Here is a 24,909-nt window from a genome sequence, read left to right on the forward strand (position 1 = left end):
AATGTTCTTAATACAGCCTGTCCTACTGTGGTTTGTTGTGTTGCTAACACATCTACACAGTAATGTTTAGTAAAGGTATGAGGTATAGACCAAGTGGCTGCTTTACAAATCTCGGTCATTGGTTTATTACCTAAAAAGGCCATTGTTGCTCCTTTCTTTCTAGTGGAGTGTGCCCTTGGTGTAATGGGTAAGTCCCTTTTAGCTTTGAGGTAACAGGTCTGAATACATTTGACTATCCATCTGGCTATGCCCTGTTTGGATATAGGGTTACCAGCATGGGGTTTTTGGAAAGCAATGAACAATTGTTTAGTTTTACAAAATGATTTTGTTCTGTCTATGTAATACATTAGCGCTATTTTAATGTCTAATGTATGCAGTGCTCTTTCTGCTACCGAGTCTGGTTGTGGGAAGAAGAGTGGGAGCTCTAGTGTTTGGTTTAGATGAAACGGTGAAATGACTTTTGGTAAAAATGTTGGATTTGTACGGAGAACCACTTTATGTTTGTGTATTTCTATAAAGGGTTCTTCAATAGTAAACGCCTGTATTTCGCTAACTCTTCGTAGTGAAGTGATGGCTCTTAGAAAAGCTACCTTCCAAGTTAAGAATTGGATTTGGCAAGAATGCACGGGTTCAAAAGGTGGGCCCATGGGTCGTGTAAGTACAATATTAAGATTCCACAAGGGTACTGGTGGGGTTCTTGGAGGTATGATCCTTTTTAGTCCTTCCATAAAGGCTTTAATAACTGGGATTCTAAAAAGTGATTTTGTATGTTTAATCTGCAGGTAAGCAGAGATTGCGGTGAGATGAATTTTGATGGAAGAACAAGCGATATTTGCTTTTTGTAGGTGTTGTAAGCAACTCACAATGTTTTGTATGGAGGCCTCTAGCGGTGTGATTTGGTTTGCTTGGCAGTAGAAAACAAACTTTTTCCATTTATTAGCATAACAATGCCTTGTTGTCGGTTTTCTTGCCTGTTTAATGACTTTCATACACTCATTTGAAAGGTTTAGATAGCCAAATTCTAAGACTTCAGGAGCCAGATTGCTAGGTTGAGCGATGCTGGATTGGGGTGTCTGATCTGTTGTTTGTGTTGTGTTAACAGATGTTGCAGTGTCCACCTCTGGCCCAAATAGTTGCTGCTGGTTGAACGACATGTTTAATACCGCTTGCTGTATCTCTGGTTTAAAACCAGAACTGTGTAACCATGCATGCCTCCTGATGGTAACTGCTGTGTTGACAGTTCGTGCTGCTGTATCGGCAGAGTCCAGAGCAGAACGGATTTGGTTGTTGGAGATGGCCTGTCCCTCCTCCACCACCTGTTGAGCCCGTTTTTAATGTTCCTTTGGTAAATGCTGAATAATATCCTGCATTTCGCCCCAATGTGCTCTGTCGTAACAGGCGAGGAGGGCCTGTGAATTGGCGATACTCCACTGGTTGGCAGCTTGCGATGCCAGTCTTTTCCCTGCCGCATTGAATTTACTGCTTTCTTTATCAGGGGGTGGCGCATCCCCTGACGATTGATAATTTGCCCACTTTCTTGCGGCTCCCACTACAACGGAGCCCAGAGGGAGTTGCTGTGTAATAAACACAGGGTCTGATGGGGGAGGTTTATATTTTTTCCTCTACCCTCGGTGTAATGGCCCTTCCCTTGACCGGTTCCTGAAAGACCTGTTGTGCATGCTTAAGCATGCCTGGTAACATTGGCAGGCTTTGATATGAAGCATGCGTGGATGCCAGTGTATTAAAAAGAAAGTCATCCTCCACTGGTTCTGAGTGCATGGTGACATTATGGAATGTCGCCACCCTAGCCAGTACTTGCGTGTAGGATTTGCTATCCTCTGGAGGAGAAGGCTTTGAAGGATAACACTCAGGATCGTTGTCTGAAACTGGTGGGTCGTATAGGTCCCAGGGGTCTGCATCGTCCTGCGTCTGCACAGTATGTGTGGGTGACTGTGCCATTGGTGTGCCAACTGGTGACCTTGTCTGTTGTGGCGAGTGAGGTGGCGACATTTGTGGTGAGAAATGTGGGATTGGTGACCTTTCTCTAACTACCTTTGCTCTAGGCTGATCAGTTCCAGTCTCTGCATGAAAAGCCAATTTTCTTTCAAACTTGAGCGGAGGAATGGTTTGAATTTTTCCTGTGTCCATTTGGATTTGTAACCTTGGTTGAGTTTGGTCAAGCTCTTCCAAATCCAGCTCCTGCTCAAACCTGTGCCTCTCTCTAAGTTGTTGGGAGAGCCCATGTTCTTCTGTATAAGAAGTCTTTTTCGGCTCCGAAGCTGTTTTGTTCGGTACCGAAACATCCATGGATACGGTCTGTCTCGGCTCCGATAGGCTCTTTCGAGGCTTATTCGATTCAATCGATGTCGACTCTTTTCGATGCCGGTTTCTCGACCCGAGTCGGAAGACTTCTGCACGATCTTGGCCTTTTTCTGTGCCGAAGATGTTATTTGGTCACCGCTTTTCTTGTGGGTCGAGCCATGGTCTTCCGGCAATGGCGTCCCCGAGGCCTTCTGTTTTTTCACATGACTTTGGGGCTGGGTCGGGACAGGTGTACTCACTTTTGTCCTGCCGTCGGTGGCCGGTCTCCGTCGGAGTTGTCAGATTCCGAACCCTGGATCGAGATAGCCATCTCTTCCTCCTCGACGTCGAGGTGCTGTGTCGACTTCGATGCCATCTGCAAACGCCTTGCTCGTCGATCTCTTAAGGTCTTCTTCGACCAAAAAGCCTTGCAGGCCTCACAGGTATCCTCTATGTGTTCTGGTGATAAACACAGATTACAGACCCAATGCTTGTCTGTATAAGGATACTTGGCGTGGCACGTCGGACGGAAACGGAAGGGGGTCCAGTCCATGAGTCTTCGGCGACGGGTGTGGTCGGGCCGAACAGGCCTCGGTTGAGTGCGGAAGCCCCGAAGGGCCGTCCAAGAGGTTTTCTTGTCGGTGCCAATGTATCTATAGAAAACCAGTCCCGAACGCAACAATACCGATGGATTTCGATGATTTTCGGCACTTTCCCAATTCGAATTACGGAGCGAAGAGGAACACGTCCGAACCCGATGGCGATATATATAAAATATGTAATTTAGTTAAAGCAACATTGACGCTCTGTTCTCAGATTACCTTCTGGAAGGGATTCCCGTTGGTCACTACTGGTCGCACTGCCCTTTCCAAAATTATTATGCTCCCCCCCATCTACTATATCAGTTTGATAATATTCCAATATTCCCCCCAGGAAATTCTTCAAAGGCCTGGACATTATACGATGTGACTTAATTGGGAATAATGAGCGACAGAATCCCACTGACCAAGATTCAGTTGCCTGTGGATAAGGGAAGACTCAGTGTCCCCTTGTTTGAAGACTACTACTTAGCTGCCGAGCCTCAATGGTTTTATCTGGTCAGTCATTGAACAAAACTTGTATGAGACATGGCTTGCTCTCACCCCTGATGCTGTTATGGCTCCTGTTACCGAAGCCTAAGTGCATATTGTGATGCCTGATATGGAAACTACACAGTGGCATTAATCACAGCATGCAACTGATAGAACATGTAGCCGCTTTTTGTCCCACCATACCCCTGCTTTGTCCGCCATAACCAACTTGGAACTGCAACACTGGAAAGCAGCGGGCATATCTAGGCCAGGGGACCATTTCCATGATGGGCTGCAACCCCAACACCTCAGAGGAATGCACACTGGACCTCAAAATGTGTACTAAAAACAATAAAGAGGCAGTCCACCTTACAAATCAGACTTTACTACTAACTAAACTATCTCCAACAATGAAGTGGGAGGCTAACTGCCCACTCGCAGCAGCCTCCTGGAAATAAAATCACTAATCCGTTGAGCTGAAGCAGAAAGCAGGGTGCTGAAAAGGCTCAATAAATACCCAATTTCCATAGAAAGGAACGCAATACTCTTCCAGCTTCAAAATGTAAACACAGAAGACTCACTTCACACAACTGAGTTGAGTGCCAGTACGAGTCATGTGCCTTCCCAGACATCAGACATGTAAAGCGCCTGCTCCCCTACCCTTGTACAAAATTAAATATCCTCGGACTGATCTCATCGCCCACGACTCCATTCTCCTTTGATCGTACGAACTGCTGACAAGATTTCTTTGTTGAGTTTCCCTTCATGCATTCCTCCGAAGTTGCCCAATGACTAAGGTTAAGAATCAAATACTCAACCCAGTGCTTTTACGACTAAGCGGTCCCAATTATGCTCCCTAGACAGCAAAAGCCTTAATACAGGAAACATGAATATACGTTAAAGATCAATATTCAATCAATAGCATAACAAATATCTTTCAAAAGTAATAACTAATTTCAAACTTTAAGTCTTTTTTCCCCTACAATATCCATACAGTTTAACAAATGCTGATAAAAAGTTTTTAAAATTTGGGCAGATGGAACATCTGCCCCTCTTTAGTAGGCGTCCCACCAACCAGGCTTTACGTCTGCATCAAAGAAGCAATCAGAATGCATGTGCACCTGGCCATATTTTAGAGAAAAAGTTCACTTAATTCCAGAAACTGAAGTAATGGTACTGAACAAGATATGGCACATGGCATGATTTACATTCTATAATGCTGGAATATTTGTCATGGGGCTGTATCACAGTCACTTACTTGTTAGGAATTCATAGAAGTCCTCATCAGAAGCAAAATCAAGGCGAGAATACTCACAGGTGGGGTGACTGTTTTTGGATGGAAATCCCACCTGGAAGGAGAAAGTCACTAATTAATATAGCAACAGCAGTGTCAGGTAAATAAACAATTAATCTATGTAAGAAACACTTAATGGCTTGGCCCAGATTTACTTAATGACTGCAGTGTTTATCCATCTGACTGCATTTGTAGAACCTATGAGTCATTCAATGTCCTGTTATCTGCGTAACAGAACCACTGCAATGAGTGAAATCAGTGATTGAAAGTTGTGCCTTAGCTCTGCTTGAAGTTCTGTCTCTATTTAGGATCAAATTATTGATTTGTACGTCGACTATGGGGCTAGGAGCTTTCTGTGTGAACACTGCTTCAATTCCGTGGAAGCTACTAGGGCCATCCAGAAGGCGCAGTGCCTGTGACGGGATCAGTTGAGGCTGGAGGGTATTGGAAGTTGGTTTGTGCGAGGCAGTTGGTGAAAATGTCTTATTTAGAAGACTCGAGAGAGCTACACTCCAATCCTCTTGGTAAGATGTGACTGGAGGTGGTCTGAGTTTAGCATGTTGGTATTCGAAATCTATCAGCGGACATCTCAAGGTAGATTAAAGAGGGATTCCATGTGTAGGAAGTTGGCTCTGTATGTACTATTTCAAAGTAAGAAATAGCACGCACAGAGTCCAAGGGTTCCCCTTAGAGGTAAGATAGTGGCAAAAAGAGATCATTCTAATGCTCTATTTTGTGGTAGTGTAGTCGAGCAGTAGGCTTATTAGAGGGTAGTGTTAAGCATTTGTTGTACACACACAGGCAATAAATGAGGAACACACACTGAAAGACAATTCCAGGCCAATAGGTTTTTGTATAGAAAAATATATTTTCTTAGTTTATTTTAAGAACCACAGGTTCAAGATTTACAAGTAATACTTCAAATGAAAGGTATTTCATGTAGGAACTTTAGGAACTTTGAATTAGCAAAATAGCACATACAGTTTTCACATAAATTACATACAGCTATTTTAAAACTAGACAGTGCAATTTTCAACAGTTCCTGGGAGAGGTAAGTGTTGGTTAGTTTTTGCAGGTAAGTAAACCACCTACGGGGTTCAAGTTTGGGTCCAAGGTAACCCACCGTTGGGGGTTCAGAGCAACCCCAAAGTTACCACACCAGCAGCTCAGGGCCGGTCAGGTGCAGAGGTCAAAGTGGTGCCCAAAACGCATAGGCTTCAATGGAGAAGGGGGTGCGCCCCGGTTCCAGTCTGCCAGCAGGTAAGTACCCGCGTCTTCAGAGGGCAGACCAGGGGGGTTTTGTAGGGCACCGGGGGGGACACAAGTCAGCACAGAAAGTACACCCTCTGCGGCACGGGGGTGGCCGGGTGCAGTGTGCAAACAAGCATCGGGTTCGCAATAGGATTCAATGGGAGACCAAGGGGTCTCTTCAGCGATGCAGGCAGGCAAGGGGGGGGCTCTTCGGGGTAGCCACCACCTGGGCAAGGGAGAGGGCCACCTGGGGGTCACTCCTGCACTGGAGGTCGGATCCTTCAGGTCCTGGGGGTGCAGAGTCTTTACCAGGCGTCGTCTTTAAAGCAGGCAGTCGCGGTCAGGGGGAGCCTCGGGATTCCCTTTGCAGGCGGCGCTGTGGGGGCTCAGGGGGGTCAACTCTGGCTACTCACGGTCTCGTAGTCGCCGGGAAGTCCTCCCTGTGGTATTTGTTCTTCACAAGTCGAGCCGGGGGCGTCGGGTGCAGAGTGCAAAGTCTCACGCTTTCGGCGGGAAACGTGTGTTGGTACAAAGTTGCTTCTTTGCTGCAAATTTGCAGTTTTTGTGGAAAAGAGCCGCTGTCCTCGGGAGTTCTTGGTCCTTCTAGATGCAGGGTAGCCATAAATTGGCCTCCTTGCGTCCACTCCCTTTGGGGCACATTCCTATCCCTATTGGTCCCGATCCTCCAAACCAAGATGGAGGATTCTGTAGGGAGGGGGTCCCTTCAGCTCTGGACATCTTAGGGTTGGTCCCAGCCAAAGTGGTCACTCCTCCTGGTTTTTCCCAAGTTTCCTGCCAAACCGGCAGTCAAAAGTGGGGCTTTGTCTGTGGTCGGACATCTCTACTAGCTGGAGTGCCCTGGGACACTAACACAAGGCCTGAGGCTTTGAGGGTCACCGACAGGTGTCACAATTCCTGAAGAGGGGAGGTGTGAAGCACCTCCACCCAGTGCAGGCTTTGTTTCTGGCCTCTGAAAGCACAAAGGCACCAACCCCATGGGGTCAAAAACTCATCTGCTAGTGGCAGGCTGGCACAGACCAGTCAGTCCTACACTAGAGAATTGGGTAAAATACAGGGTGCATCTCTAAGATGCCCTCTGTGTGCATTTTGTAATCAACCCCTCGCTGGCATCAGTGGGGGTTTATTGTGCGGAGACGTTTGATACCAAACTGAAGCTATTATGCAACTGTGGAGTTCGTAATGACAAACTTCCAGACCATATACTTAGCATGGCCACACTGCACTTACAATGTCTAAGAATGGACTTGGACACTGTAGGGGCATACTGCTCATGCATTACGCCCTCACCTATGGTATAGTGCACCCTGCCTTAGGGCTGTAAGGCCTGCTAGAGGGGTGACTCACTTATGCCACAGGCAGTGTTTTGTGGGCATGGCATCCTGAGGGGGGATGCCATGTCGACTTTGCCTTTTTCTCCCCACCAACACACTGAATCTGCAATGGCAGTGTGCATGTGTTAGGTGAGGGGTCCCTCAGGGTGGCACAACACATGCTGCAGCCCTTAGGGACCCTCTCTGGTCACAGGGCCCTTGGTACCACTGGTACCTTTTACAAGGGACTTATCTGTGTGCCAGGGGTGTGGCAATTGTGGAAACAATGGTACATTTTCAGGGAAATACCACTGGTGCTGGAGCCTGGTTAGCCGGATCCCAGCACACTCTCAGTCGTCAGCATCAATATCAGGCAAACGTGTGTGTGTGTTTGTGGGGTGGGGTGGGGGGGTTGGGGGGTGTAATTACAACAAATGTCAGTTTCCAACAATAAGCCAGGAAAAGTATTTTCTTTTTAACAAAATGAAAGGCATTCTTGCCTCCCATTTCAATGAGCATAGCAGCTTGAGAAGAATTTTGGCCCCAATAAAGGCGGTAACCAATGCCCTGTGTGCGATGTCATGAAAGCAGGCAGGGAGAGGGCCTGGAGAGAGAGATTCAAGATATGATGCAAGACTAAGCAAGTTTCACATCATGGCTTCTAGGTTTAGCTACCTTCTACCAGAAAGGGCATATTTTGGCTTTTGTGAACGACTGGGTGTTTCTTTTGTGAAATAAGCTTATTTTAGAAGCCAGAGGTAAACAAGACCAGCACTGGAATAAAGCCCAAAATTTTTTAGTGAAATGGGAGGGGAAAGGAGGAACAGAATGCTGCAATAAAACGCAGGCAGCTACCAGTCTAAAACACCCACAGTGAAAGGGGAGCACCAAATAAATAGGAAAAAAATAGTCCGGCACAGTAACAGATAACAAAATCAAAGTGGAATAATACAATAGTTGGTCACTGCTCTGAAACAGAAAAAGGAGGGAGAAAAAGGCAGAACTGACCACTATTGAGCAAGAAGTTTTAAAGGACACTTCAACCAACAGATTAAATCGCTTTAAGCCATAAGAAGTATACTAAGAGTATACTCGAGGTCGAACGCTTAAGCTCAACCTAAAAATGCAATGTGAATAAGACTTTCAACAAACACTACCACCCAAGGACCCTTAGGACTGGGGAAGTACTAAAACTCCAAAGTTAAGCAGATAGGATTCCCCGGGCACGTGTGCAGAGTAGTAATCTCGGGTCAGTGTCCATAGGCTAACATGGGGAAATCACGGTTGGAGTTTTTGCATTTTAGGACCCTTCCCAGAGGACTCTGAGAAAACCCGTTGGGACAAGGGAGGTTGGACAGTACCCCCACCCGTGGATACCCAGAACAGTGGGTTACCTACACTGGGGAGCCCAGCTGCATAGGGGTAAAGTTGTACCAGAACCTCCCGCTTAAGTCAATGGGGTACTCAGTTGTCCAGATGCTGTGATGACCTGTGGGCCAGGTCAGTGTAACCCTGGCGTGGATTCCTTAAGAAGAGGACCCAAGGAAAGAGGGGACAAAGTCCAGACCACCCAGATGTGCCCAGGCGGTGAAGGAAGGCAATTCCCAACCGTCTTGGAGATGCGTTCCTGTAGGACGGTGGACGAAGAAGTGCAGCTGTGGAGTCCAAGCGATGCAGGAAGATCCTAGAAGTAAGTCCACAAGCTGTCCCACAGCAATCGTCGGGTTGCACAGGGGTTAGTGGACAGCAGGACCACTAACAAGCCTTGCCAAATGCAGGGAAGAGTTGCACGTAGTTTGCAGGATTTGTGGGGCCAGCAAGGTCTAGGGTACCCAACCTTGGCAGGTAGGTCAGGGAGAGACCGCAGTAATCGGTGGCACCCCCAGCAGGATCCTCTGGCAGCAGGCACAGGGAATCAAAGGAAGGCCTCAACAGCCCACGTCACAGGGATTGCAGAGAGGATGTTGTTCTTGGAGCTGGAGGGTGCTGGAGGATGGGGCTTCTTGGAGCAAGGAGGTCTTTGGACTGAGGAGCCAACAAGCCTTGGCAATGATAAGCAGATGTAGTGCAAAGGGGTTCCAGTCAAGCAGCTTCATCGAGGGACCACGTACTTCCCAGTTGCAAGGAAGATAGGTCAGACCTCTGGAGAGCCACAGAACTACGACCTGTGTTGTAGAGCCTTGAAGAGTCAGTGTGTCAGCAGGATCCACAAACCATTCGTTATCGTCGAGGTGCCTGTAGATGCAGGGGAGTGACTTGTTCACTCCAAGGGAGTTTACTTCTTGCTTTCCTACGTGCAGGCAGAGTCCCAGTGACCCTGGAGGATGCACAGCCACAGGGTTGCAGACATTTTTGCAGAACTTGGAAACAAAGTTGCAGTAGGAGCCCTCCTATTGGTTACAGCCTTGCTTCTGGTTCCAGGGAAGAACAGCTGCGGTTCCAGTGTCTAGGATGCAGAAGTGTCTTTCACAGGAGACTTGCAGACGGTTCCTGAAGTCTTGCAGACAAATCTAGGGTCCCAACCTCAGGGGTGCCCTTAATTAACCCAGGAAGGGAGCTGAACACTTACTGCAGTGACCCATCTATCAGAGGGGGTCATGGACTTCACCCAGCTAAACTAACCAGTCAGATGCTACCAGGAGCCTCTGCTCCTCTTACTTCCAGGATGTCAGAAACAAGTGGCCACCTGCTCCTCCTCCCTAAAGGGGGAGCTGGACAGTGTGGTGGTCACTACCCTGTCCTTTGTGTGGTTTTGCACCAGAGCAGGAAACCCGGGGGTTTCCTCAACGGATATAAATCGGTTTATGCAAGGAGAGCACCAAATGTGCCCTTCAAAGCAGTCTGGTGGTGCTCAGAGGAACCCCCATCCCACCCCAGCGACACCTATTTATAAAGAAGAGGTGGTCACACTTCTATATTACAGGAAATCCTTTGTTCTGCCTCCTCCTGCCTGAGTTAGGCTCAGAGGCAGGAAGGCAGAACAGTGTCTGGGGTTGGCAGCAGCACAGGCTGGCATGCAGACCCTGCAAGGCTGTACATGCAGACTTTGGGTGATCCCCTAGGTAACCCCCAGAGTACATGGTATCATGCAGCTAGCACTGGAATCAGTGTAGTTACATGATTTCAACATGTATGATATCAAAAATGCCTATTTTCGGTGAAGCCTTGATATAGCTGGACAACTATTGTTGACCAGTGTCCATTACAGACCTTAAGATGGCTTCCCTGCACTTACAAAGCCCAGGAAATTAATTCTGGGTTTCGCCGGGGCACCTCAGCACATGCAGGGGTGACCTCACAGAACCATGCACTCTGCCCTTGGGCTGAAGGGCGTACCTTAGAGGTGACTTAAAGGGTCAGAGCGCAATGACCATGATATAAGGCAAACCTTATACCTGCTGTGAAAGGTGCATGCACCATTCCATGTAGGCTACAATGGCAGGCCTGCAGTCACAGTTTGCATGGGCTCCCATGAGTGGCGCAATACATGCTGCAGCCCATGGGGGACTGGTGTACCAATGCCCTGGGTACCTAACTACCATATACTAGGGACTTACATGGGTGCACCAGTATGCCAATTGTGGGGTGTAAAAGTTACCATAAAACTAAATTTAGAGGAGAGAGCATGGTCATTTTGGTCCTGGTTAGCAGGATCCCAGTGTACTAGAGTCCAAACATACTGACACCAGGCACAAAGTGGGGGTAACTATTCCAGAAAGGTGCTACTTTCCTACAAACTGAATTATACCTATCACTCATCCTTGTCACAACCCTGGGTATGCAGTTCTGTAACTGGAAGTTCAATTGCTCAACTTCAGCAATCAAGATACTATAGTAAATATCTGCTATATCAATAGCTATTTCAGACCATCTAACACCCCCTGCTACCTACGAGTTACACTTGTAACAACATCTCATTAGACCATCAATTGGACCCAGGCAACAAATACTTCTCCTGCTCCCTAAAGAAGTAATCTTTTAGGATGTTATCACTGGATTATATGGTAATTACAACTATTTATGTTACATGTTGTTCTTACTAACGATCATACAGAGAAATTAAATGATTGACCAGTAAGTGAGGAGAATATGGAAATTAATGATTAGGAGGGAGTACCCCCCCATAACCTATCAGCAAATAGGCCCTCTAAGAAATGTTATACACAGTGATCACATTTCCTAACTCGCTCCCTCATCTCTTTTCAGCAGAGGCTATGGTTGAGTACACCAGTCCTCTGCATACTGCCAATACTATGATGTGTTTGTCTTCCCAAACCTACATTCCCCTCAGATTTAAGCCATAAGAAACAAGGTACTTACCTGGACACTGTGGTTCCTTGGTATTGATAGCTTTCATAGATTCAAATGCTTGACTCTTCCATGTCGTCACAGTGAGAGTCCCTCAGGAATTATAACAAGTAGTGCTATACTTAAGCATTGTCAGTCATAGGGAAGGATAAGTTACTTACCTGTAAATCCTAGTTCTCTTCCAGGGGATCCTCAAAGTCATAAACACTGAATATTCCCGCCCATGTGCAGGGACCCCGGAGCATATACAAACACACATGCATATATATGTGGAATATATGAAAAATAATACTTTGGTAGAGAATTTCAATACCAATATAATAAATACATGTGTAAATAGTAATGCAGTATATGTTGACAAAACAGGCTAAACATAAATTAAAAACCTTGCATTAAAGGTACAAAACTTCCTGTAATCCAAGCATAAGGTATTGAAAGTATAAGTATTCCATAATAAAATAGAAAAAAAAAAAAAACCTACATTGAAAATAAAGGAGCATTATTAGCCAAAAGGCTGCATGCAGGTTTACACAGTAGAATAAAAAAATCTGGCAATGTGCCTTTAAGACCCTGAGGGCCTCCAGTATCCCACCATGCCTCAGGGGTGAGAGTGAGGTGACAGTTGGTTCACAGTTAGGTCAGTACTTTTTTCCGGTGGCAAGGAGACATAGAAGAGACAAATGAGTAGTGCTGCACTTCTAAAAATCACGTGGGAGGAGGGTGGGTTGTTTATGACTTTGATGAGGATACCCCTGGAAGAGAACTAGGATTTACAGGTAAGAAACTTATCCTTCTCCTCCAGGGGATCCACATCAATAGTCAAACACTGAATAGATTAGCAAGCCCATCCCATACCCCTGCGGATGGAGTGATAGAAGTGCAGGAAAAGCATTTTTCTTATGTAAATACATTTCTTAAAGAAGCCTGACACACAAGAGTCTGTCTTGGCATCTGAATCTAGACAGAAAGGCCTGGTAAAAGTATGTACAGATCTCCATGTAGCAGCTTTGCAAATTTCGGAGATAGGCACATTCATAGGAAGGGTTGTAGTTGCCGCTTTCCCTCTTGTAGAGTGAGCTTTAGGTTTAGCCGACAATTGTTTGTTAACTAACTGGTATGCAGTTACAATCCATGAAACTATCCATCTAGAAATAGTCTGTTTTGAGGCGGCTCTCCCTGTTCTCACATGTCCATGATTAACAAATAAGCAATCAGACTGTCTGATTGCCTTAGTCTTATCAAGATAAAACTTTAGTACTCTCTTCAGGTCCAAGAGAGTGCAAGGCTTTCTCTGGCAGAATAACAGGCTAGGGAAAAAATGCTCGAAGCAATATTGTTTGATTTATATGGAAGTCCGAAACCACCTCAGACAAAAACGATGGGTGGGTTCTTAGTACTCTAGTATCGTGGAAAACTGTGTAGGGTTATTTGAACATAGAGCCTGAATCTCACTGACCCTTCTAGCTGAGGTAATGGCTATCAGAAAAGCTGTCTTCCACGTAAGGTGTTGCAAAGAAGCTTTGAGAATGGGCTCAAAAGGAGTGGCCATAAGTCTAGACAAGACCACATTCAATTCCCATGGAGGTGAAGGAGTACGAATTGGTGGAAAAACGTTTCAAGTCCTCTAAAAAATCCTTAACCACTGGCATAGTAAAGAATTACTTTTGCGGGGGCGACTTACGATAAGCTGTAATGGCAGATAAATGTATCTTAATGGATGAAAACTGCAGCACTGACTTCGCAAGATGTAGGAGGTAAGGTAAGAGAACCTCTTCCTCAGCCAGAATAGGATTGAAATCGTGCTGCCTGCACCACATGTAAAACCTTTCCCATTTGAACGCATATAAGCGTTGTGTCAATGGGCTTTTGGACTCCTTTAAAATATTCATGCATTCCTGTGAGAGTCCTAGATGTCCATACTGCAAGAATTCAGAGCCACGCTGTCAAGCTCAGTGAGGGAAGGTTGGTGTAGGAAGTTGGCTTTGTATATACTGTCTCAAGAGAGAGATAGTGTGCACAGTCCAAGTGTAAGGCAATGCCTCCTTGGCATGGTTACCCCCTGACTTTTTTCCTTTGCTGATGCCAAATTATGATTTGAAAGTGTGCTGAGGCCTGCTAACCAGGCCCCAGCACCAGTGTTCTATCCATAACCTGTACTTTTGTTCCCACAATTGGCACACCCTGGCATCCAGGTAAGTCCCTTGTAACTGGTACCTCTGGTACCAAGGGCCCTGATTCCAGGGAAGGTCTCTAAGGGCTCCAGCATGTCTTATGCCACCCTGGAAACCCCTCACTCAGCACAGACACACTGCTTGCCAGCTTGTGTGTGCTGGTGGAGATAAAATGACTAAGTCGACATGGCACTCCCCTCAGGGTGCCATGCCAACCTCACCTAAGTCACCCCTCTAGCAGGCCTTACAGCCCTAAGGCAGGGTGCACTATACTATAGGTGAGGGCATAAGTGTATGAGCACTATGCCCCTACAATGACTAAGCAAAACCTTAGACATTGTAAGTGCAGGGTAGCCATAAGAGTATATGGTCTGGGAGTCTGTCATGCACGAACTCCACAGCACCATAATGGCTACACTGAAAACTGTGAAGTTTGGTATCAAACTTCTCAGCACAATAAATGCACACTGATGCCAGTGTACATTTTATTGTAACATACACCCCAGAGGGCATCTTATAGATGCCCCCTGAAACCTTAACCGACTTCTAGTGTGGGCTGACTAGTTTTAGCAGCCTGCCACACACCAGACATGTTGCTGGCCACATGGGAGAGTGCCTTTGTCACTCTGTGGCTAGTAACAAAGCCTGTACTGGGTGGAGGTGCTTCTCACCTCCCCCTGCAGGAACTGTAACACCTGGCGGTGAGCCTCAAAGGCTCACCCGCTTTGTTACAGCACCCCAGGGCACTCCAGCTAGTGGAGTTGCCCGCCCCCTCCGGCCACGGCCCCACTTTTGGCGGCAAGGCCGGAGGAGATAATGAGAAAAACAAGGAGGAGTCACTAGCCAGTCAGGACAGCCCTTAAGGTGTCCTGAGCTGAGGTGACTCCGACTTTTAGAAATCCTCCATCTGCCCCCAATAGGATTAGGGATGTGCACCCCTCCCCTCAGGGAGGAGGCACAAAGAGGGTGTAGCCACCCTCAGGGCTAGTAGCCATTGGCTACTAACCCCCAGACATAAACACACCCCTAAATCGAGTATTTAGGGGCTCCCAGAACACAGCAAGATAGATTCCTGCAACCTAAGATGATGGAGTACTGCTGAGCTGAAAAACCTGCAGAGAAGACGGAGACACCAACTGCTTTGGCCCCAGCTCTACCGGTCTGTCTCCCCACTTCAAAAGAACTGCTCCAGCGACGCATTCCACAGGGTCCAGCGACCTCTGAAGCCTCAGAGGACTACCCTGCATCTAAAAGGACCAAGAACTCCCGAGGACAGCGGCTCTGCTCCAAAGAAGAAACATCTTTGCAACAAAGAAGCAACTTTGAAAGAACACACGTTTCCCGCCGGAAGCTTGAGACTTTGCACTCTGCACCCGATGCCCCCGGCTCGACTTGTGGAGAACAAACACTACAGGGAGGACTCCCCGGCGACTGCGAGCCCGTGAGTAGCCAGAGTTGACCCCCCTGAGCCCCCGCAGCGACGCCTGCAGAGGGAATCCAGAGGCTCTCTCGGACTGCGACTGCCAGCTTCAAAGACCCGACGCCTGGTAAGGACACTGCACCCACAGCCCCCAGGACCTGAAGGATCCGACCTCCAGTGCAGGAACGACCCCAGGGGGCCCTCTCCCTTGCCCAGGTGGTGGCTACCCCGAGGAGCCTCCCCCCCCCCCCCCTTGCCTGCATCGCTGAATAGACCCCTAGGTCTTCCATTGAACTACATTGCAAACCCGACACCTGTTTGCACACTGCACCCGGCCGCCCCCGTGCCGCTGAGGGTGTACTTTTTGTGCTGACTTGTGTCCCCCCCGGTGCCCTACAAAACCCCCCTGGTCTGCCCTCCGAAGACGTGGGTACTTACCTGCTGGCAGACTGGAACCGGGGCACCCCCTTCTCCATTGAAGCCTATGCGTTTTGGGCACCACTTTGACCTCTGCACCTGACCGGCCCTGAGCTGCTGGTGTGGTAACTTTGGGGTTGCCCTGAACCCCCAACAGTGGGCTACCTTGGACCCAACTTTGAACCCTGTAGGGGGTTTACTTACCTGCTAAACTAACAAACACTTACCTTCCCCACGAACATTTGTGTGAAAACCGTATATGCTATTTTGCTAATTCAAAATTTCTAAAGTTCCTAAGTGAAATACCTTTCATTTAAAGTATTGTTTGTAAATCTTGAACCTGTGGTTCTTAAAATAAACTAAGAAAATATATTTTTCTATTAAAAACCTATTGGCCTGGAATTGTCTGAGTGTGTGTTCCTCATTTATTGCTGTGTGTGTACAACAAATGCTTAACACCACCCTCTGATAAGCCTACTGCTCGACCACACTACCACAAAATAGAGCATTAGAATTATCTCTTTTTGCCACTATCTTACCTCCAAGGGGAACCCTTGGACTCTGTGCATGCTATTTCTTACTTTGAAATAGTACATACAGAGCCAACTTCCTACACCAAGGGTTCCCCTTAGAGGTTGATAGTGGCAAAATTAGATAATACTAATGCTCTATTTTGTGGTAGTGTGGTCGAGCAGTAGGCTTATCAGAGGGTAGTGTTAAGCTTGTGTTATACCCACACAGGCAATAAATGAGGAACACACACTCAAAGACTTAACTCCAGGCCAATAGGTTTTATATAGAAAATATATGTTCTTAATTTACTTTAGAACCAAAAGATTCAAGATTTGAGGTAAGTACATAAAATGCAAAGTACTTCACAAAGGTAAGTGTAGAACTTTGATTCAAAGTAGCAGTACACACCGTTTTAGTTAAAATGGCAATAAGACATTTTAAAAGTGGGCACAGTGCAAAAATCAACAGTTCCTTGGGGAGTTAAGTTTGGTTAGGTTTCTCAGGTAAGTAAAGCACTTACACAGTCAGTCTCCTGGGTATAGGCAGCCCACTGTTAGAGGTTCAAGGTAACCCCAAAGTCACCACACCACCAACACAGGGCCAGTCAGGTGCAGAGGTCAAAGGAGGGTCCAAAACACATAGGCACCTATGGAGAACAGGGGTGCTCTGGTTCCGGTCTGCTGGCAGGTTAAGTACCTGTGTCCTTGGGGAGCAGACCAGGGGGGTTTTGTAGAGCACTTGCAGGGGGGGCTGGGGGTCGGGGGGCGGGGGACAAACAGGCACACATAACACACCCTCAGCGGCACAGGGGCGGCCGGGTGCAGTGTGCAAAGTAGGTGTTGGGTTTGCTACAGGAAGCAATGGAGGGACCCGGGAGTCACTTAGGCGATGCAGGCAGGGCCCAGGGGGCTTCTTGGGCCAGCCACTGACTGGGCTAGGAAGAGGGCTACCTGCTGGTCACTCCTGCACTGGAAGGTGGTTCCTCTCGGTCCTGGGGGCTGCGGGTGCAGTGCTTGGTCCAGGCAGTCGCGGTCAGGGGAAGCCTCTGGATCCTCTCTGCAGGCGTTGCTGTGGGGGTGCAGAGGGGTCAACTCAGGTTACTCATGTTGCAGTCGCCTGGGAGTCCTCTCTGCAGTGTTAGCTCTCTGGAGCTCGAGCCGGGGGCATCAGCTGCAGAGTGAGAAGTCTCACGCTTCCGGCGGGAAGGAAGAGTTCCTTCAAAGTTGTTTTTTTTTTTTTAACAGAGCCGCTGTTCTCTGGAGTTTCTTGGTCCTTGAGGTTCAGGGCAGTCCTCTGAGTCCTCAGAGGTCGCTGGTCCCCGTCGGATGCGTCGCTGTGCAGGTTCTTTGAGTCTGGAGACAGGCCGGTAAGGCTGGGGCCAAGTCAGTTGTCTCCGTCGTCTCTACGGGGCTTTCAGGTCAGCGCAGTCCTTCTTGCTTCAGGTTGCAGGAATCTGATTTCCTGGGTTCAAGGTCGCCTCGAAATACTAAATTTAGGGGTGTGTTTAGGTCTGGGGGCAGTAGCCAATGGCTACTGTCCTGGAGGGTGGCTACACCCTCTTTGTGCCTCCTCCCTGAGGGGAGGGTGGCACATCCCTATTCCTATTGAGGAAATCCTCCAATCTCAAGATGGAGGATTTCTAAAGGCAAGAGTCACCTCAGCGCAGGGCACCTTAGGTGCTGTCCTGACTGGTGGGTGGTTCCTCTTTGTTTTCCTCATGATCTCCTCCAGCCTTGCCGCCAAAACTGGGGGTAGTGGCCGGAGGGGCGGGCATCTCCACTAGCTGGGATGCCCTGAGGTGCTGTAAAAAAAAAAGGCATGAGCCTTTGAGGCTCACCGCCAGGTGTTACAGTTCCTGCAGGGGGAGGTGAGAAGCACCTCCATCCAGTACAGGCTTTGTTCCTGGCCACAGAGTGACAAAGGCACTCACCCCATGTGGCAGAAACTTGCCTGGTTGTGGCAGGCTGGCAGAAACTGGTCAGCCTAGCACCAAGAGTCGGACTGGTATTCAGGGGGCATCTCTAAGATGCCCTCTGGGTGTATTTTACAATAAATCCTATACTGGCATCAGTGTGCATTTATTGTGCTGAGACGTTTGATACCAAGTGTAGGAAGTTGGTTCTGTATGCACTATTTCAAAGTAAGAAATAGCATGCACAGAGTCCAAGGGTTCCCCTTAGAGGTAAGATAGTGGCAAAAAGAGATAATTCTATTGTTCTATTTTGTGGTAGTGTGGTCGAGCAGTAGGCTTATCAGAGGGTAGTGTTAAGCATTTGTTGTACACACGCAGGCAATAAATGAGGAACACACACTCAAAGACTTACTCCAGGCCAATAGGTTTTTATATAGAAAAATATATTTTCTTAGTTTATTTTAAGAACCACAGGTTCAAGATTTACAAGTAATACTTCAAATGAAAGGTATTTCACTTAGGTACTTTAGGAACTTTGAATCAGCAAAATAGCATGTACAGTTTTCACAAAAATGGCAATAAGCTATTTTAAAACTACACAGTGCAATTTTCAACAGTTCCTGGGGGAGGTAAGTGTTTGTTAGTTTTGCAGGTAAGTAAACCACCTACAGGGTTCAAAGTTGGGTTCAGGGCAACCCCAAAGTTACCACACCAGCAGCTCAGGGCCGGTAAGGTGCGGAGGTCAAAGTGGTGCCCAAAACACATAGGCTTCAATGGAGAAGGGGGTGCCCCGGTTCCAGTCTGCCAGCAGGTAAGTACCGGCGTCTTCGGAGGGCAGACCAGGGGGGTTTTGTAGGGCACCGGGGGGGACACAAGTCAGCACACAAAGTACACCCTCAGCGGCACGGGGGCAGCCGGGTGCAGAGTGCAAACAGGCGTCCGGTTTGCAATGGAGTTCAATGGGAGACCCAGGGGTATCTTCAGTGAAGCAGGCAGGCAAGAAAGGAGGGGGGGGGGGGGGGGGGGGCACTCCTCGGGGTAGCCACCACCTGGGCAAGGGAGAGGGCCACCTGGGGGTCGCTTCTGCACTGGAGGTCGGATCCTTCAGGCCCTGGGGGCTGCGGGTGCAGTGTCTTTACCAGGTGTCAGGTTCTTAGAAGCAGGCAGTCGCGGTCAGTGGGAGCCTCTGGATTCCCTCTGCAGGCGTTGTTGGGGGCGCGTGTCAGGAGGGGTAAACTCTGGCTACTCACAGGGTCGCAGTCGACGGGGAGTCCTCCCTGTAGTGTTGTTTCTCCGCAGGTCGAGCCGGGGGCGTCGGGTGCAGAGTGCAAAGTCTCACACTTCCGGCGGGAAACGTGTTGTCTTTAAAAGTTGCTTCTTTGTTGCAAAGATGTTTCTTCTTTGGAGCAGAGCCGCTGTCCTCGGGAGTTCTTGGTCCTTTTAGATGCAGGGTAGTCCCCTGAGGCTTCAGAGGTCGCTGGACCCTGGGGAACGCGTCGCTGTTGCAGTTTTTCTTGAAGTGGGGAGACAGGCCGGTAGGGCTGGGGCCAAAGCAGTTGGTGTCTCCGTCTTCTCTGCAGGTCTTTCAGGTCAGCAGTCGTTCTTCGTCTTCAGGTTGCAGGAATCTATCTTGCTAGGTTCTGGGGGCCCGTAAATACTCAATTTAGGGGTGTGTCTAGGTCTGGGGGTTAGAAGCCAATGGCTACTAGCCCCGGGGGTGGCTACACCCTCTTTGTGCCTCCTCCCTGAGGGGAGGGGGGCACATCCCTAATCCTATTGGGGGAATCCTCTATCTGCAAGATGGAGGATTTCTAAAAGTCAGAGTCACCTCAGCTCAGGACACCTTAGGGGCTGTCCTGACTGGCCAGTGACAACTCCTGGTTTTTCTCATTATCTCCTCCGGCCCTGCCGCCAAAAGTGGGGCCATGGCCAGAGGGGGCGGGTCTCTCCATTGAATCCTATTGCAAACCCAATGCCTGTTTGCACTCTGGACCCAGCCGCCCCTGTGCCGCTGAGGGTGTACTTTCTGTGCCTGCTTGTGTCTCTCCCCCCCCCCCCCCCCCCCCAGTGCCCTACAAAACCCCCCTGGTCTACCATCCGAAGTCGCGGGTACTTACCTGCTGGCAGACTAGAACCGGGGCACCCCTATTTCCATTGAAGCCTATGTGGTTTGGGCACCACTTTGACCTCCGCACCTGACAGACCCTGAGCTGCTGGTGTGGTAACTTTGGGGTTGCCCTGAACCCCCAACGGTGGGCTACCTTGGACCCAACTTTGAACCCTGTAAGTGCTTTACTTACCTGTGAACCTAACAAATACTTACCTCCCCCAGGAACTGTTGATTTTTGAGGTGTCCATTTTTATAATAGCTTATTGCCATTTTTGCCAAAACTGTACATGCTATTGTGATGATTCAAAGTTCCTAAGATACCTGAGTGAAACACCTTTCATTTAAAGTATTGTTTGTAAATCTTGAACCTGTGGTTCTTAAAATAAACTAAGAAAATATATTTGTCCATATAAAAACCTATTGGCCTGGAATTGTCTTTGAGTGTGTGTGTTCCTCATTTATTGCCTGTGTGTGTACAACAAATGCTTAACACTACCCTCTGAAAAGCCTACTGCTCGACAACACTACCACAAAATAGAGCATTAGAAGTATCTCTTTTTGCCACTAGCTTACCTCTAAGGGGAACCCTTGGACTCTGTGCACACTATTTCTTCCTTTGAAATAGTATATACAGAGCCAACTTCCTACACTCTTGAAGAGGTCTCATGTGCAATCTGGGGCGTTCAGTACAATGAAAATGCAGGAGGCCATGGAGCCCAGTAGTGATGCTATTTGTCTGACCGTAGGCCTCAGAATTTGAAGAAGTGTGTGACACTTCTGTGCTATTGATGGTAGTTTCTCCTCCAAAGGATACACTCTTTCTACATTGGTGTCTAGCATTGCCCCTAGGTAATGGAGTGTGAGTTGGAGCGAGGATGGACTTTTGAAAATTGACCTGCAGACCCAGAGAACTGAAGGTGTTCAGAACTATGCTGAGATGATTCAAGGTTTGCTCTGTAGTGATGGCTTTTAGCAACCAATCGTCTAGATATGGATAAATGAAGATATTCTTTTTTCTCAAGTGCACTGCTATTGTCGCTACACATTTGGAGACTGTACGAGGGGCTGATTTTAGCCGGAAGGGCAGCACCTTGAATTAGTAGTGTTGCGATGCCACTACGAAGCGAAGACATTTTCGTGCTTTGCTATAACCGGGATGTGAAAGTACGCATCCTGCAGATCTATGGAGCACATCCAGTCTCCTCAATGAAGCTGAGGAAAAATCTGATGAAGGGCCAGCATTCTGAACTTTTCTTTTCGAACGTATGTGTTCAGATGTCTCAGATCTAAAATGGGTCTGAGGAAACCTTCTTGGCCTTTCTTTTTCACTAGGAAATATCAGGAGAACACTCCTTTTCCTCTTTGAGAAGATGGAACCTTTTCTATTGCTCCTTTTTGCAACAGGATGAGAACCTCCTTTCGTAGCAACGACTGGGGAGTACACTTTGCTCTCGCTGGGAGCACCGGAGGGGGAGGAGACTTGAAACAAAGAGAATATCCATTCTCGACAGTATTCAGCACCCATTTGTCGCTTGTTATGGCGTGCCACTCATGTTTGGGCACCCCCCCCGCACTGGAGTGGTGGACAGGATTAGGGGAAGCGAATCCTCATTGATTGCCCGATGCTTTGGGGGTAGACTGATGTGGCCTGCTTGTTCCACGTTCTCGAGTCGTCTTGCAGGACTGAAAAAACTGTTGCCCTTGCTTCTGCTGGGGTCTTTGGGACCAATGAGGGGTTTGAACCCTCAGTTGATAAGGACGCTTATCATACAGTCTATAGCTTCGTCTATAGTCTTTGCGCCTATTCTAGTACCACTGCTTTCATCGTTTCGACTTCTGATTTCATCTTAGCCATCAGCATGCAACCCAAATAAAGAGTTCCCATTAAATGGCAGGTTCAGGATGCAGTGTTGGGCATAGCCAAGAGGACCTCCTGGCACAAATGCCATGTGCGTAGCCATGAGCCGCCAGATCCGAGTCATCTGCAGCAGCACTGATAACCAGGTTGGACACCAAGCTCTCCTCCTGAAGGATCTCTTGGAAATCTTGCCTATCTTCACAAGACAATTTCTCTACAAACCTGTGCAGAGAGTCCCACAAAGAATGGTTTTATCTCCCCAACAGTGCAGAGGCACTAGAGACCTTCATGAAAGCTGTCGAGGTGCCACACATTTTTCTGCCCAAAGAATCCAGATGTTTGCTCTCCTTATCTGGAGGGACGGTTCAAGAAGACGCCACCGAATGGGTCTTACAGGCAGCGGCTAAAATAACAGAGTCTGGTAGTGGATCAACTCTGAGAAATAAAGGACCCTGGTCTGGGGCCTTATACTTCTTTAGGATCCTAGCTGGAGCTGAACGCAGGCTTGAAGGAGTCAAAAACGTGTCCATAGCCGGTTGTTGAAGACCAGGCACCAGTGTTAACAACTGCCTAGAAGACGTACGATAATGTAGGGTCTCAAAAGTTACTGACAATGAAGTTGTCGGCTCTGGAATGTCTATATTAAGCTTATGGGCCCCTCTAACTAACACTTCATTGAAAGTTGTTATATCGTCCACTGGCGACACTCTTGCCGGAGAAGTATTAGTCAGGGTTGGCGAATAGTCTCTAATTAAAGACTCCGAGGCTGTCCACCACGAAGGAGACCTGCATCGTCGTTGTCTGGATCTAGAGGATCTAGATCTAGACCACCGTCTGGATCGCGAATTACTCCTGGTGAGTGATCTTGACATGCTGCAGAGATCTATCCCGATGAGGGAATTGAGTCCTCGACGTACTGTCTTTCGACGTCAACTGAATCGCCGTCGATGGCGGTGTAACCTTCAACACCTGGTGATGCGACGACAGAAGGGATGGCATCGACAGTGAACAGACAGGAATTTTCCTACCGACTGACGTCGATCTGGCTTGCCGTTTTTCAGAAGAGCATCTAGAAATCTTCTTAGTAAGAGAGGAGGATGATGTCTTCTCTCTTTCATGTAGTCCATGCAAACAAATATTTTCTCTGTCCTTTAGAGTTCTTTTGGACAGATTCTTACAATGCCTGCAGGTGTCAGGGCAGTGACTCTGAGGCAAACACACTATGCACAAAGAGTGTGGATCTGACTGGGCCTTCTTCCCATAAGAGGGACATTTCACAAAAAGTGAAGGCATGTTTTGAGAAAAGAATTGTAACCTTACTCAGGAAATAAGGTAAGCAGTTGAGTAAAGCAGAGAAAAAATATTTTTAGATTATTTTTCTGGCCAAATAACCAGAAAAATTAGAGCTCAATGCTCCAGGATCCTCACAGAAGGAGCCGGAAAAAAGAACTGACCTAACTGTGAACCAACTGTCACCTCAGTCTCACTCCTGAGGCATGGTGGGATACTGGAGGTCCTCAGGGTCTTAAAGGCATGTGACAGTTTTTTGATTCTACTGTGTTAACCTGCATGCAGCCTATTGGCTAATAATGCGCCTTTATTTTCAATGTAGTTTTTTTTCCTATTTTATTATGGATTACTTATACTTTCTATACCTTATGCTTGGATTACAGAAAGTTTTGTAACTTTAATTGAAGGTTTTTTAGTTTATGTTAATAAACAAAAAAACACTCCAAAAATAAAGCATTTTTAGCCTGTTTTCTCAGCATAGACTGCATTACTGTTTACACATATATATATATTGAAATTCTCTACTAAAGTATAATTGTTCATATATTTCACATATATATGCATGTGTGTTTGTATATGCTACGGGGTCCCCACACGTGGGCGGAAATATTCAGTGTTTATGACTATTGATGAGGATCCCCTGGAAGAGAACTCAAGTGACATTTTTAATGAATTCACATTGTTTTACTAGAACCAAACTTTAACCAATCAGAACCAGACCCTGAAGTACTCTTTCCCAGCAGGACGACCATACCTCAGATATCAAGGACAAGTGTTAAAGAAAATAATGTAAGTGGCATCCAGAGTGGTGAGCCCTAAGGGGAGGTAGGAGGGCTGCATTTGAATCTTTCAAATATATCAATAATGGAGAACCACAGTGTACACATAACTAACTTGTTTCTCCTCCAGTATTGAATCTTTCATAGATTCACATAATAGAATCAGACTAGTAAGTAGTTCCATGGAAAAAAAGAGGCAGTGGCTACGGCTAAACCACTCTCATAAAGAAAAACATTTTGTAAGAAGCCAAGTATCAAGAGGAAAAAAAAAAAACTTGTACATATTTTAAACATGAAATGTTTTAAACGTAAAGTCTGTAATGTAGCTAATAAGATTTCAGCATTTTAGCGAAAAAGGTGGCATAACACTGCCTGCCCAACCACGGCATTAGCGTTCCACAATGAGTCCAAACAATAATGCTTGGTAAATATATGGATATTATCCACGTTGCCACCCTGCAAATGTCCGGCAGTGACACTCCGACAAAACAGGGCTCATGGATGCAGCCACTTTTCTCATAGAATGTGGCATAACCTTTGTTGCCAGTGGCCTTCCTATTTTGTTGTGAAGAAAAGTAATCACTGCACTAACCCAACATGCTATAACTGCTCCTTGACAAAGCACAGCCCTTTCTAGGCGCAGCAAAAGATATAAAAATCTGGCTGCAGATTCTAAAAGTTTTTGTTCTGTCTATATGGAACCTTAAATATCAACTGTCCTCCTGAAAATGTCAAGCCTTTTCAGATGTAAATGAAAGATTTGTAAAACAATGTCAACAGAACAAATGGTTTATTCAAAAGGATCAAAGCTGGGAACTTCGGAATGAATTTAGGGTTAAATTGCAAGAAAGGTTCTTTAATTGTAAAAGTTTGAATTTCACTTA

At 47.2% G+C, this 24,909-nt stretch overlaps 1 protein-coding gene across 2 annotated transcripts in view; it reads right to left on the reverse strand.

Annotated features, from left to right (window-relative positions):
- The window catches only part of LOC138296807 (exportin-5-like), a 1,394,731-nt gene that overhangs the window by 1,099,542 nt on the left and 270,280 nt on the right, over nt 1–24,909 (reverse strand). For both annotated transcript variants that reach the window (XM_069236253.1, XM_069236252.1), the window contains exon 12: nt 4,630–4,720. In XM_069236253.1, the coding sequence (XP_069092354.1) occupies nt 4,630–4,720 (91 nt within the window). The remainder of the gene's footprint in view (nt 1–4,629; nt 4,721–24,909) is intronic.

Source organism: Pleurodeles waltl, chromosome 5 (assembly GCF_031143425.1).
Source record: "Pleurodeles waltl isolate 20211129_DDA chromosome 5, aPleWal1.hap1.20221129, whole genome shotgun sequence".
Taxonomy (NCBI): Eukaryota; Metazoa; Chordata; class Amphibia; order Caudata; family Salamandridae; genus Pleurodeles; species Pleurodeles waltl.